The following is a 13729-nucleotide window of genomic DNA, read 5'->3' as shown; positions in this document are numbered from 1 at the left end:
ATGCGATTTAGATAATTGCTGGCTAGATAGGAGCAATTAATTCAATCGATCGACGAAATGCCGCAATGTATTGCAAATCGCATGCGATCACGATCAGTGACGTATGGAAAGGCCACCACTCTGATAAGTTAATCTTTTTTTTATCCTACCGACTGCGCCATGTAAAGTATTAGGAATTGTACAATGAAACCACCTCAGCTGATTATAGACTGATTTATTATTTTTCACCACACCAGCTCGGAAAGGCTTACTTTGCACTTCAAAAACGGATAGCAAACTTGCACTTTGCTATCAGTAATTCACATGTGAGGCAAAGTAATCAAATGCAAATGTTGAGTTGTTTTCTTATGTTTGCTGGTAGAATTGACTTTTAAATGATTATTTTGGATGATAAATATTTAATAACACCCATTTGAATTTGATTTGGTTTGATTTTGTTTGATATTTAACATTTAATACCTATTTGCTTCGGGTTAGTGTGGTGAAAAATTTTGTGTTTCACTCGGGGGCAAATTTTGTTTAACCCTCGTGCTTTGAAACCCTCGCAACGCTCAAGATTCCATTTTTCGAATTTCGAATTCAATTTTGCTCGGGTATCAATATTAGCACGAGCACTTTGCCCCCTTGTAAATCAAATAACTATTTCTTGCATGCCGATACAACCTACCCTACATCTCAATCTACCCACATATAAATGCTGACATAACCCTTAAAATTCCAGGTAAACAAAGTAACCTTCGCCCCCCTAGTGGTATCAACCCTCTTCATCCTCCTAACGTCGCTGCTGGCGCATTGCGCGAGACGCCTGGTTCAGAAGCTTGTCAAGGAATCATTTGTTCGCGTACTGTTAGAAGAAGCCATTGCTGCTGCGGAGTTATGCGGCTGCTGCTTTGAACTTATTATTGGTAAGTCACATTTTAACTTTTAACCCAATTAAGCCTTTATAAGGCAGAGGGAATATTTCCCACATGATTTTGAACTTTATTTCAAAGTGATAGGGTTCAATGTTGCATAATTCCTGACAATCTTATGCCTTGTAAAGAGTTAAGGGTTTCTCCTTCTTCTTTCTCGCGTTGTCCCGGCATTTTGCCACGGCTCATGGGAGCCTGGGGTCCGCATGGCAACTAATCTCAAGAATTGGCGTAGGCACTAGTTTTTACGAAAGCGACTACCATCTGACCTTCCAATCCAGAGGGTAAACTAGGCCTTATTGGGATTAGTCGGTCCGGAAAAGCGACTGGCAAATATCAAATGATATAGGAGGAACATGGTGTGTAAATTGCTTTTGTATTTTCGGCTCTGCGTTGATGAATCAGTCAGTCAGGACATACGCATTTATTATCAGAATATTTACCTATATACTAAAAAGTATATAGTAAGGTTGTTGCAGCGCGTATCGATGAAAATGCAATAGCTAAATAAAAACATTTCGTAATAAGCGATTATATTTTTTAGTAGGCAGGCTTATTTTCGATCGGAGAACCACTGGTTAAATTTGCGATTTCCTTGTTTTCCATAATCCATAAGTACAGTCGCCATCAGATATATCGGAGCGGCCAAGGTGTTCACAATATCTGAACACGCGCTCTAACGCCCTGACAATAGAGGCGTGTTCCGATATTTGTGAGCACCTTGGCCGCTCCGATATATCTGATGGCGACTGTACTTAAAGACTGCTTTCCAGCTATAGTGACCTCTCGATTGGTTGCCGTTTTGTTAGGAGCGTTTCTTGGGTAGCGTTCGATTGCCAGACTGTTACCTTTCTGACTTTTGTATTGCCTTTTATGCAAACAGCCGATTCAACGGAGCCACGCCGTTTTGTCGCATAAATAGTGTTTAGTTTTTAAGTTTATAATATATATATATGTATGTTAGTCTGTAAGGTATTTGTAATATGGGCCTTGTTGCCTGATTTAAATTTTAAATAAATAAATAAATAAATAAGTCCCATATAGACATTTGATTCACAAAACAAACCTGATCGATTGATACCATTAATAAAAATTTGTCATCTAGCCTATTAAGGGATATGCTATACACCACATCATCCAAAAAAATACAAGCTCACACCCGTCGGGGGAAAGATGACTTAGCTTATCCTGCTTTATACGATCTTCAAGCGAAACATCAATTTTAAATCAATCCAAAAATTGTAACTGTAAAGTGGGTATTGGTTCTGGTTACGATCTAAGAATTTCGTCATTGATTTTTTTTTGAAAAACGAATTATTTACTTTAGCGTTTACGTGGATACCTAATAATGCATTAGTTAACCTTTTGAATTTAATTGAATTGCGTACTGCCCATGCTTGAAGGCTGCTTATTTGTTATAAAGAAGACCAGCTTTGAAACAAAAGCACATTTCAACTGTGATGGCGCCAATAAGAACTTGGCTTGGAAGTGCTCTGTAGACTATTATCAACTATTATGTTAGCTTCTGAAAAAACATGTTTTGGTAGTTCTTGGGGATCGCCATTGGTTGTTTCTCTCTGTTGCGTGAAAACCTTTCCCAATAAAATGTATGACTATGACTATCCCTCAATTATTCAATACCCTTAACATTACACACCTAATTTACGTTACTCCTATTAGGATTTACATCCCTACTATACCACCCTAAAATGCATGCAGGCTTTTCGGACAAGCGTGGAGAATCAATACCTATCCATTGCTATCAATGAAGCCTACATTGCATCTGACTAGATCTTAAACTTTAGTAACAATGCTATCGAAGTTATGAAACGAGTCAGGGACATTATATAAATGAATGTACTACTGACAACCCTTTTTGTCAATTTTTTCCTGTATTACCGCGTAATGGAAGCACGTACCTACATAATTATAGATTTTTATGCTTTTCTTAACGGGTTATGACATTTGCAGCAACCATTGAAAAACTAGTATGCATTTGGAATTTATTGCACGATGATACTTGTGTACCATATTCTAAATCCGTATTGTTAAAAACATATAATATTTAGACAAGAAATGTCAATATGTATAGAAAAATCACTAATCATTTTTTTAAATTCCTAAATAATAAGGGTATCTGATTTCAGATAATTCAATTCATGGCTTGAGTAGGTAGGTACATGATGTAGGTTGTTGAAGTGCTTATCGATTGAAACGCAATAATATAGTTTCATTTTGATGTAAGCATTTGTATTTTTATATACGTGACTAGGTAATTTTATTTTCGATTAGAGAACCCAGTTTAGTTTCGAAATGGCTAGCGATATCAATAAAATTAAAGACAATAAAAAAAGTAATTCTATCCCTAGCGAGATTGGGTTTGTATTTCTTTTGGATGGCGTGCCTTTACTTAAGTAACCCATACCTATGCAAAATTTCAAACGCACATGTTAAATTAATAAAATTCTTTCTTCCTTTTTTTTATATGTAATGTAAGTAAAATCTGCATGCGTCACATGTATTTAGTGTTGTCTGAAGACGATTACATTTCATGAATACCACACCACCAAGAAATTACAAGCCTAAACTCGCTGGGGCAGAAGCACTTCGCTTATCCTGCTTTATACGATGTTCAAATGAAACATCATAATTATAAACCAATCCAAACAAAAAAAGATATATTTTATAAACTTGTGCCATCTCTTCGACCGTTGAAAATGTGGCAAACAGTGGTACTTGTAGCGCTGTGTTACTGCGGCGAAGGGCGAAGACAGTTAAGACAGCCTCTCAGAGTCTTCAGAGGAATGACAGACGTCCATAACGAATTCCCGTTTGCGGTCAGCTTGCAGGACAGTCAAGGGGACAGATGGTGCACAGGCAGCCTTATCGCTCTCAACTGGGTTATCACTGCTGCCCATTGCATCCATAAACAAAAATATATTATAAGATATACAAATTTCACCATAAGAAAAGGGAAAATCAGAGTAGCAAAGGTGCTTAAAATAATACTTCATCCATCATTCATTTATACAAAAGACGTGCATGTAATATATAACGATATTGCTCTAATTAAAACTTCATTTATTTACAATAAGACTATTGGCAGATTGTCAGCTATCGATTACAGGGCCCTTACCGGTCTCGCGGTTAAATATGCTGGTTTCGGTGCAACATCAAAAGACTCGTACGAATGGCAGTTAGAGGATGAATATAGGCCCTTGCAAGTGGGTGAGGCAGTTGTGATAAGTCCTTATAACGAAAACCAAGGTCCATGTTTAGTTATTGCACCTAAATGCTCAAATCGAGAGCAAGGTATCCGCGGAGGAGATTCAGGAGGTCCGTTAATATATGATGGTAGAATAGTGGGGGTGGCTATGTCGTCATCAAGTCAAGATAATATTGCGCACTACGCAGCCGTCAGCACATACTTGCAGTGGATACATAATACAATGAAAATTCATGGTTACAAGTTATCTTGAAGTGGGTATTGTATCTGGTTTCGATTTAAGAATTTCGTCAGTCAGAATATCGTTTGAAGTGATGGAGTATGTTTGCAAGAACTGTAGACAGAGGTTTTTCAACGGAGGAGAAAGCACAGTTCCATTGAGATTGTGGCACTAAGAACATAATTTCCGTGGAGACTATTACGTTAGCTTCTTATTAATTTATATTGAATTGAAATGTTTTGGTAGTTCTTGGGGGTTGACATTGTTTACTTCTATTTTGTGAGAAAATATGGCTTCGGGCATTAACCATTTCCCATTAAATCGTTTGATTATTCAATTCCCTTAACATTAGACAACTATTTTACGTTACTCCTATTAGGATATATATAGCTAATCAAATCATTCTGTCAAGTCAAATGGGCATGAATCTACGAAAGAAAAGTTTTATCATAGAGTAACAAAATGACGTCAATAATTACCTACCTTTTAGGAATAAATATGGGGCATTATTAATGAAAAGGGACCTTATTGTCGATGGCGCTAGCAACAAGCAACAATAAGGTCCCTTTTCATAGATAACATCACATTATGTAATGTTTTTACCAATAAAGTAGAAATATTGAATATATTCAGTTAGTTATTTTTAGTATTTACTGCTCAGTTCTAAACTAAAAGTTTCCCGACATTTTCTAAGAACGCACTCACTCATTTCAACGATATACAAATTTTACTTTTAAACATTAAACAAACAACAATATCTTAGATACCTACTAAATTGACTGCAGCACTTTGTTGAAAAGTTCGTAAACAAACTTAAACTTAATAATATTTTAATGAGGAAAAATTCATTTTAAACTATTTTTTGCCTTCAACTTTCTCGTGGAATATGAAAATGCCCTGAGATTAAATTCATTCAAAGCGAACGCTAGTCTATCGATTTGTGATGCGTCTGAGAAATATTTCAATAAAAACTGACGAGAACCTTTTTTGAAGCCGGTTAAAAAAGCTGTTTATTGTCCGCAAATATTAAGTATTTTATTAGAGTTAATTCTGTTTCACCTAATTATGTAAATTTCGACCATAAAGGTGACCGGTAAATATAAGACTCGGGTAAAAATAAGGCAAGCATTTTAATACTCGACAACTATATTTCATCCCTATTCCATTTAAAAAGAAGTCTACACACCAGGCTTCTTTTGAAGCGCTATTTGAAGTAACTTAGTTCTTATTATAAAAACAAGAATATCAAAAAAGCAAAACGTACAGACACAGATACTAGTATAAACCGACAAGAAATTGTAGAAAGAAATTAAAAAGAGGCAACATTGTAGTGTTGTCCCGTTTTCTTAGATTGATTTGAAAGGGATAACACTACGATGTTGCCACTTTTTAATTTCTACAATTTCTTGTCGGTCTATAATATTGAACTCATATAAAAAATACTCATCTAGGGCCAGAATCCAGACAGGAAAATGTCGAGAACGTTTGTAAGGAAAAATTACCACTAATGTACCCTCGTATATTCGGATATTTATTCCCAATCGTTCTTAAAAAGCAGCTAAAGTAACCTCGCGCTGCTTACAAATATGAATACGTATTTATTATCAACAAGTGAAAGGTACCTACGCCAAGTAAACAGAAAACAATCCAGAGAAGTTATGAGATGTTTCTCAGAAGCATTTTATCTGCATTTGTTAATTAATAAATTATGAAACCTTGTAACATAAGAGACGGATCCAGTTTAAATGTAGGCTTGTCACCATTGACTTATAAATTTCTCCGTAAAGACAGGCCTTACGGACACCAAAAATGAGGTAGCACGCTGGTGGGCACACGAATGCGAGCCAAGCCAATCTGCAACGTAAGTAGTTGCGCCCAATCGCGCGCGTGATGCGAACTCATCAACCAATCGCGTTGTGCCATTCCACATCAAACGAGAATGTTTAGTCGGAATTATATAAACGGGCCTATCTTTACTTTTGAAATCGTTGCTTATCACCGGACTTTACATATAGCTGAAGCTCACTGCGTTCGAACGACAAACTCCCTCGGCAGAAATGAGTGCCTTTCATACCTTGGTTAACAATCTACTATTTTTGCTTTCAGTGGCAGACAACTTCGGCGTGGGCACGTACGCCATTTTCTTGTTCGCGCTCACAATCTGGTGGTCGCTCAACTGGGGGGAGGCGACGGCTTGTCCGTACACCCATATTGAAGATATCATTGAAGGTAAGACAAAACATCTAAGTTTTAAACATGGAAGTTTTTTCAGGTGGGGCACTGAGGGCACCGATCAGATTACTTCTTCTTCTTCTTCTTCTTCTTCTTCTTCGTCGAAACTTCATGACTGAGGGTCGTGACCGCCATAAGTCGCTTTATCTTGGATTGCTCTCCAACCTGGCCGATCTTCTGCCTTCCGCATAGAGCCCTGGAACTTGACGCGTGTGACTTCCTCAACGGCGCCAAACCAGCGTGTGGGTATTCTGCCTCTGCCTCTTCTGCCCTATGCATGGTATAATAATATACTCCGCCTGGTACTCCATTCCCGTCTTTTCTAGGTCACCTAACTGACACGGGCCTACGTCATCATGCGACAGCGCTATATGATAATATGCGATAGCGCTATATATAGCGGCCATGTTGTTGTGACGTAGGCCCGTGTCACTCTGGGAATGGAAGACCATGTTTTATTAGACTATGGCCCTATGCACCCAGCTGCAAAAGTGGGTATCTACTTTGCAGTTTATATTTAGTATCCCACCGGCTGCGCCATGTCAAGGTTTGGCGACTCCCAAACTGCGTAGTTTGGTAGTTGTGAATCAAACATGGGCACCGAGCTGAGACTGGTTTATTGTATGCAGTATGATGCTACCCACCTTTGCCAAATTATCAATAAATACAAATACCTACAGTGATCTGATACAGCTACGTCAAAATGGTCTTAGAGGACATTCCCTAACGTTAAATGAATGAAAAACATGTTTTAAATTAGTTACTTTCATAATTTTGTTCTGAAACCTGTAAATGCCAAGTTAGTTAGTTAGTTATACTGGGCATTTTCCGCAATGGGAGCGCTGGTGGCCTAGCGGTAAGAGCGTGCGACTTTCAATTCGGAGGTCGCGGGTTCAAACCCCGGCTCGTACCAATGAGTTTTTCGGAACTTATATACGAAATATTGTTTGATATTTGCCAGTCGCTTTTCGGTGAAGGAAAACATCGTGAGGAAACCGGATTAATCCCAATAAGGCCTAGTTTCCCCTCTGGGTTGGAAGGTCAGATGGCAGTCGCTTTCGTAAAAACTAGTGCCTACGTCAAATCATGGGATTAGTTGTCAAGCGGACCCCAGGCTCTCATGAGCCGTGGCAAAATGCTGGGATAACGCGAGGAAGAAGAAGACTGGGCATTTTCCGCAAATCGACCACCAATTGTGCCTATTTTGCGTGCCAATTAATTATCGTTACTTAAAAAACTAGGAATTATCTCCTAAGACAATTTTGACATAGCAGCACGGGATATGATGGTATTTACGTATTTACCTTTTATAAAATGCAGTTTAACTAACTAACTAATATGGCTCAGCGACCCAAAGAGGGTCTTGGCCTCCGAAACAGGAGCACGCCACTTTTCCCGATCCTGCGCCGTTTCCTGCCAATAATCGGCTTGAAGCTGAAGCAGATCCGCTTCCACACTAGTTGTCTCCCCAGCGGTATCTGGGCCGACCTACCGGGCGGCCACCAATCGGTTTTCCTAGGTACGCCCTCTTGGCAGCCCGAAAAATCCAGTCTAGTTCAAATAATTATGTGCAGTCCCAATTCCTTCGAAATGATATTCAATTATTTTCTTCCTAATCCAGGCAAAGGCGATGTCCGCAAAGCCTTGCTGAAGACCTGGGCGGAGCTTGCCGGAGGCCTGCTCGTTTTCAAGTACGTCCAGATGTACTGGGCCCTGGAGATCTCAGAGACACACAAGGACAAGGCCTTTGAGGACTGCAAGGCTGATTTGCAGGTGAGGTTTATTGGTTGTGTGTTTAGAGTTAAACCAGGAAAAGTCTGCAGATAATTTCACAACACACGCAGTGCAAGTGATATTCTAAATGTCAAACTTCTATGAAATTATGACGTATAAGTTTAGTAACACTGGCACTGCGTGTGCTGTCAAAATCTCCGCAGTCTTTTCTTGGTCTAACTCTACTTGTGTTTATGTTGCTTACTTTCATCAAAGAAAATTTTAGTATCAGAGGCGGTAGCCACGGTAAATTAACTGTCATCTTTCGACACACGATTAAAACTTTTAGAACGCCATTTGACTTTGATCCTTGTTCTTTCACTGATATGTGTTAAACTTGTTGAATATCAAAATGTGTCGATCTACACTAGCATAGGCCAAAGTGACGCCATCGCTCGAAAAGATGACAATACGCCTCTATTTTAAATTCTCTTTGCTTTCACTAACGATTGATCTTTGTTTTGTCTATTAAATAAAGGATGATTCACGCTAGACCGGGCCGTGTCTGAGCCGGAGCGTCCGGCGCTTACTTTTCTATGACATAAAAGGTGATCACGTGATGCTTTCCATAGAAAACGATGCGCCGGAAGCTCCGGCCCGGACACGGCCCGGCCTAACGTGAGTCATCCTTAATATTAGTGCAATGACTATAAATTATACATTATCACATTCAGTACAACATATATACGAATTTAGGGATAAAAACATACCTATAGGTAGGTACTAGTATGTACAATTGCACGTACGTTATGGGATTCCAACTAAAAGTCCTCGGGCCTGTCCTTTCCTTCATTTCATATTTAAGTTCTAGGGTTTATAAAAACACCAATATTATTTTTAGTTTAATACCCTGTCGAAGTCACGAATTGCTATAATATAGACGAGAGACAAACATGATAAGGATGACCTTATTCGTTGTCCGTGCCCCGCGGGAAACCCTGCGATAGAGTAAAGTGTGCAAATTATATAAATTATGTCATACAATAATTAGTAACTATAAAACCTAAACGAATAAAACAGTTTTTTTATATATACCGTCAACTGGGGTGAATAGGGATGGCTACGGTCAATAGGACAAACCATGAAATGTGGTTTACCTGACAATTAAAAAAAATACTCACGCAAATTGTATCATTCGATTGAAAATAGGTTTAAATACTGTAAATACTTAGTAGATTTTTTTACGATAATTTTTTTTAATAAACTGTCAGGTAAATCACATTTTAAGTTTTGTTCCTATTCACCCCAGTTAACGGTATTATATTTATATATTATAATAATATTATTTATAAAGCATGTACCTTAACTGAATGCGTGTGTGCAATTGCTCTTGTGAGTTTGTCAGTTTGTTTTTGAGTGTTGTAGGTACTAAATTTAATCGGTCTTTAGCGGCCATACCAGTAAACAAGTTGGGTAATAAGCTTTTCTATCCAATTAACTTAAGTCAGGGCCACTTGCATCAGTCACTAACCCGGAGTTAACCGATTAAACCTGGAGTTGCCATGGTTATCAGTACAATTTGACACTGGGTTAACGGTTTAACCGGTTAACCCCGGGTAGAATGGTGCAAGTGCCGCTTATTCCACCATTTGTGTTTCATTCTTATGTTTTGCAGTAAAGTTTAAATAATTAAATAGAATACCTTTGTGTACTGGTAGCCGTAGGTGTGTGAGTGAGAGCACCCAAATGCGAATCGAGAGGGCACTAGTCCCTCGGTTTCAACGAGAGGTGCGACATCAAAGCCCTGCCCAGACAAGTCTGCATTTGCAATAGATGCACGCACCAGAGTCCGTTAGGGTACATGCTTCTTTAGCCAAGGTGACAATTGTTTAATATCTAGAAATGAAAACCCCTAGAACAGAAAAATTATGTCATTAATTTCATCCATTTGGCGTTTTATATTAAACTAGCTGACCCGGTGAACTTCGTATCACCTATCTATATTATGTCTTCTTTTGGCACGTCACGGATTAGCCTGGCCGCACACGCTCAGAATTTTATGTAGGTACTGATTGACATGATGTGTAAGCGAGACAGCACCATGCATTTGTAGAGCGACGTCCCGATCCCACCTGTCATTCCGTACGGAAACATAATGAACATTCCGAACGCCTGCAGCCAGGCCTGAAAAAAATTGTTATAGATTAGTCCCTCTACTATATAGGGTGACTTTAAATTGGTAATACAAAATGAATGTTTTACATATATCTTCCCTTCATTAAGCCCCTCAATGAAGTCTCATGCTTTTAAAATAATTAAAAGTATTTTTTCACACCACCTATTCGGAAAAGAGCTTTTTCTTCCCTGCTAGGAGGGATCAAAGTGGCACTTTTCTTCCCTGCTAGGAGGGATCAAAGTAACACTTTTCTGTTCTAGCACACAATTTTTTCTTTTTTTTGCACATTATTTTTTTAGCTTAAATAATCTGTTTAAGCATCAGATTGTGTCAATACTAAGATTTTTTATTTTCCTCATAGTTGATGTGAAAAGCAGTATGTGTCACACGGTATCAAAATTATTTCGTCTTAGGCGTTAACACTTGAATCCCTCATTACTCTCAGGATTCTACTTTAGAATCCATCGCTTCATTCAGGATTCAATGTACGCCCTTGACGGAAATATATCATTTTGATCCCTTGTAACACAAACTACTATTTTTTTATTCATCCAATTTTTTTAGGCTTTCCTTTTTGGTTATCAATCACCTGTCAGAGTATTTATGAAATAAATGTGTTTTGATTAGTAATTGTCACTTGTCAATTGAAAATTAGATTTTCCGCAAATTTTGATTTGACGATAAATTTTTAAATAAAACAATACCTGAGAAACGTGTTTGCTACAAAAGGTGCAGGAGCAAAATTTGGAGAACCTCCATTTCCAGCAAGATTGTGCGCCAGCACAGTTAACTCTAATTAGTGTGCGATATCATTTAGACCAAGAGTTCCCTGGCAGATGGATTGGACGCAACGGCCCAGTCGCATAGCCGCCTCGAAGTCCCGATCTTCGCACGGGAATTAAATACCCTCGATGAACTTCGCCAAAAGATAATTGAGGTGTTCAATTCTGTTAAACCAATGAATTTATTCTTGGCAGACTAAATAATCTCAAGAGTATTCATAAGAATCAGATTTATGTGTCCAGAAAAGCGGTGGTCATTTTCAATACATCTTAAAATACGTTTAGTTAAAGTAGGTGCACACTTATCTACTTATTGAAAGTGTTGAAACGTAGGTCTTGTTGTGTGTTACATTCGGTAGCTAGGTTACGTATATAATAAATGATTAAATTTAAATGAATTCGCTTATTATTTACCATAGATTGGATCAGGGTACTTAAAACTAAACCGCTTAACTTAATGCTAGTCCAGACGGGAACAGTCTTGCTCCAATCTGATTAAATTGTTTGATCGAATCAGGTGGTGTGGTGTGGTTGCAAACTCCATTTTGCTTGCCGATTCCCTTTTATTCGATTGTAAAGGCCCCAGTACACAATGGGCCATCGCCGGCCACTCCAAGGGACGCAGCCTTGCGGTAGAATGAGATAGCAATGTCACTTGCTCCCTCTAACGCATAAATGCGTCCCTTGGAGTGGCCGGCGATGGCCCATTGTGTACTGGGGGCCTTAAGATTATGACCGATAAAATAGAGGTGCTAACTTCAAAATCTGTTCTTATTTCTTGTACACATTACAAATGTAATCTGTAATGGTGTGCAGATGTCAACTTTCTAACATTAATTGTAGTTTCGGTTCTGCGTGATGATGATGAGTCAGTCAGTCAGTCATGCAGGACACGTAAATTTAACGCTGTTTTTTAGGGTTCCGTACCCGAAGGGTAAAAACGGGACCCTATTACTAAGACTTCGCTGTCCTTCTGTCTGTCTGTCACCTGGCTGTATCTCATGAACCGTGATAGCTAGACAGCTGAAATTTTCACAGATGATGTATTTCTGTTGCCGCTAAGACAACAAACAGAACAACATAAATATGTAAGTAAGTAAGGTCCTATACAACAAACGTGATTTTTTGATGATTTTTGCGTAATGGAACGGAACCCTTCGTGCGCGAGTCCGACTCGCACTTGGCCGGTTTTTTTTTAATCCTGTGGCACCTCAGACAGTGGCGAGACACTCCTGACTTCGGGCAGGGGTGCGAAACTCCTGACTTCGGCCAAACTCGGCTCCGCGCGGCTCAGCATTGCTCCGAGCAATTATTAGGGTTGGCACCACTTGACTTCCTTTGGCGTGCACGAACACAGATAAGATAATCACTTGAATTTTGACAACCCTAAATAGCCGAAAGGGATAGTGCCATATATTAGAAAGGGATAGCATGATTTGACCCTGAACCGCTGTCAAACTTCGGTTTTGTAGGAAGTTTCCTTTCTGTACGGTAGTACTATTATTTATTCTGTGCTTCGGGCAAACTCGGCTCCGTTCGGCTCAGCATTGCTGCGAGCAGTTATTAGGGTTGCTACCATTTGACGTCCTTTTGCATGCACGACCACAGATAAGATAATGACTTGAATTTTGACAACCCTAAATAGCCGAAAGGGATAGTACCATACATTAAAAAGGGATAGCAAGATTCATCCCTGAATCGCTGTCAAACTTCGGTTTTGTAGGAAGTGTCCATTATGTACTTACGGTAGTACCAAAGAGTAAAGGCCCCAGTACACAATGGGCCATCGCCGGCCACTCCAAGGGACGCATTTATGCGTTACAGGGAGCAAGTGATATTGCTATCTCATTCTACCGCATGGCTGCGTCCCTTGGAGTGGCCGGCGATGGCCCATTGTGTACTGGGGCCTTAAGGTAGTACTATTATTTAGTATGTATGTATTTGTTGGTTGTCATTTTGTTTATGGGTGCGTTCGAAACTGTTTAACAGGGAGTTTATAATCGCTCCATTTGACAAACGATAAGCCTCATCACTATAATGCATGTTCGCATGCATAAATAAAAATATGTCAATCCTTTGTCATTACTGTCACTATTTTACAATTTCAAAATCTCAAATACGGGGTAATAATAATAATAATAATAAGTTCAGAATAAATAAATATAGAGCTGATATAGGTCGCCTAACACAGTATATACGAGGTAATAGAAGCAGAAGGATAGTTGCAGCAGTAGAAACGATAAAAACAACATATCATACGCATGCTACATTCGAAAACCCCAACACCTTACCTGAACATTTCTTAGATACCCTAAAACAAAAATTAAACACAGCTGCTAGTAGACTTAAGAGATATTTAACTTGTACGGAGAGGAAATCACAAAACGCACTGTTTGCAAACAACGAGAGCGGGTTCTACAGAAAACTGTCGTCGCCAGCAGGAGCACAACAAAATCAGTCAGGTAACAC

General features: G+C 38.9%; 2 protein-coding genes across 4 annotated transcripts in view; both read left to right on the top strand.

Annotated features, from left to right (window-relative positions):
* LOC134797436 (aquaporin-11) overlaps positions 1-13729 on the top strand; it is a 37081-nt gene that overhangs the window by 13506 nt on the left and 9846 nt on the right. For all 3 annotated transcript variants that reach the window (XM_063769672.1, XM_063769671.1, XM_063769673.1), the window contains 3 exons: positions 722-905; positions 6464-6586; positions 8211-8362. In XM_063769672.1, coding sequence (XP_063625742.1) covers positions 722-905; positions 6464-6586; positions 8211-8362 — 459 coding nt within the window. The remainder of the gene's footprint in view (positions 1-721; positions 906-6463; positions 6587-8210; positions 8363-13729) is intronic.
* Positions 3230-4672, top strand: LOC134797441 (trypsin-like). Its single transcript, XM_063769681.1, has one exon. It carries the CDS (start codon positions 3548-3550, stop codon positions 4388-4390), a length of 843 nt encoding a protein of 280 aa, XP_063625751.1. The 5' UTR covers positions 3230-3547; the 3' UTR covers positions 4391-4672.

Source organism: Cydia splendana, chromosome 15 (genome assembly GCF_910591565.1).
Source record: "Cydia splendana chromosome 15, ilCydSple1.2, whole genome shotgun sequence".
NCBI classification, from domain to species: Eukaryota; Metazoa; Arthropoda; class Insecta; order Lepidoptera; family Tortricidae; genus Cydia; species Cydia splendana.
Note: the sequence above shows the minus strand (reverse complement) of the source record. Positions and strands in the feature narration are given on the sequence as shown.

Bases quoted from the DNA above. Each gene is read 5' to 3' on its own strand.
- LOC134797441 (XM_063769681.1), top strand. From the start codon at position 3,548: ATGAAACATCATAATTATAAACCAATCCAAACAAAAAAAGATATATTT.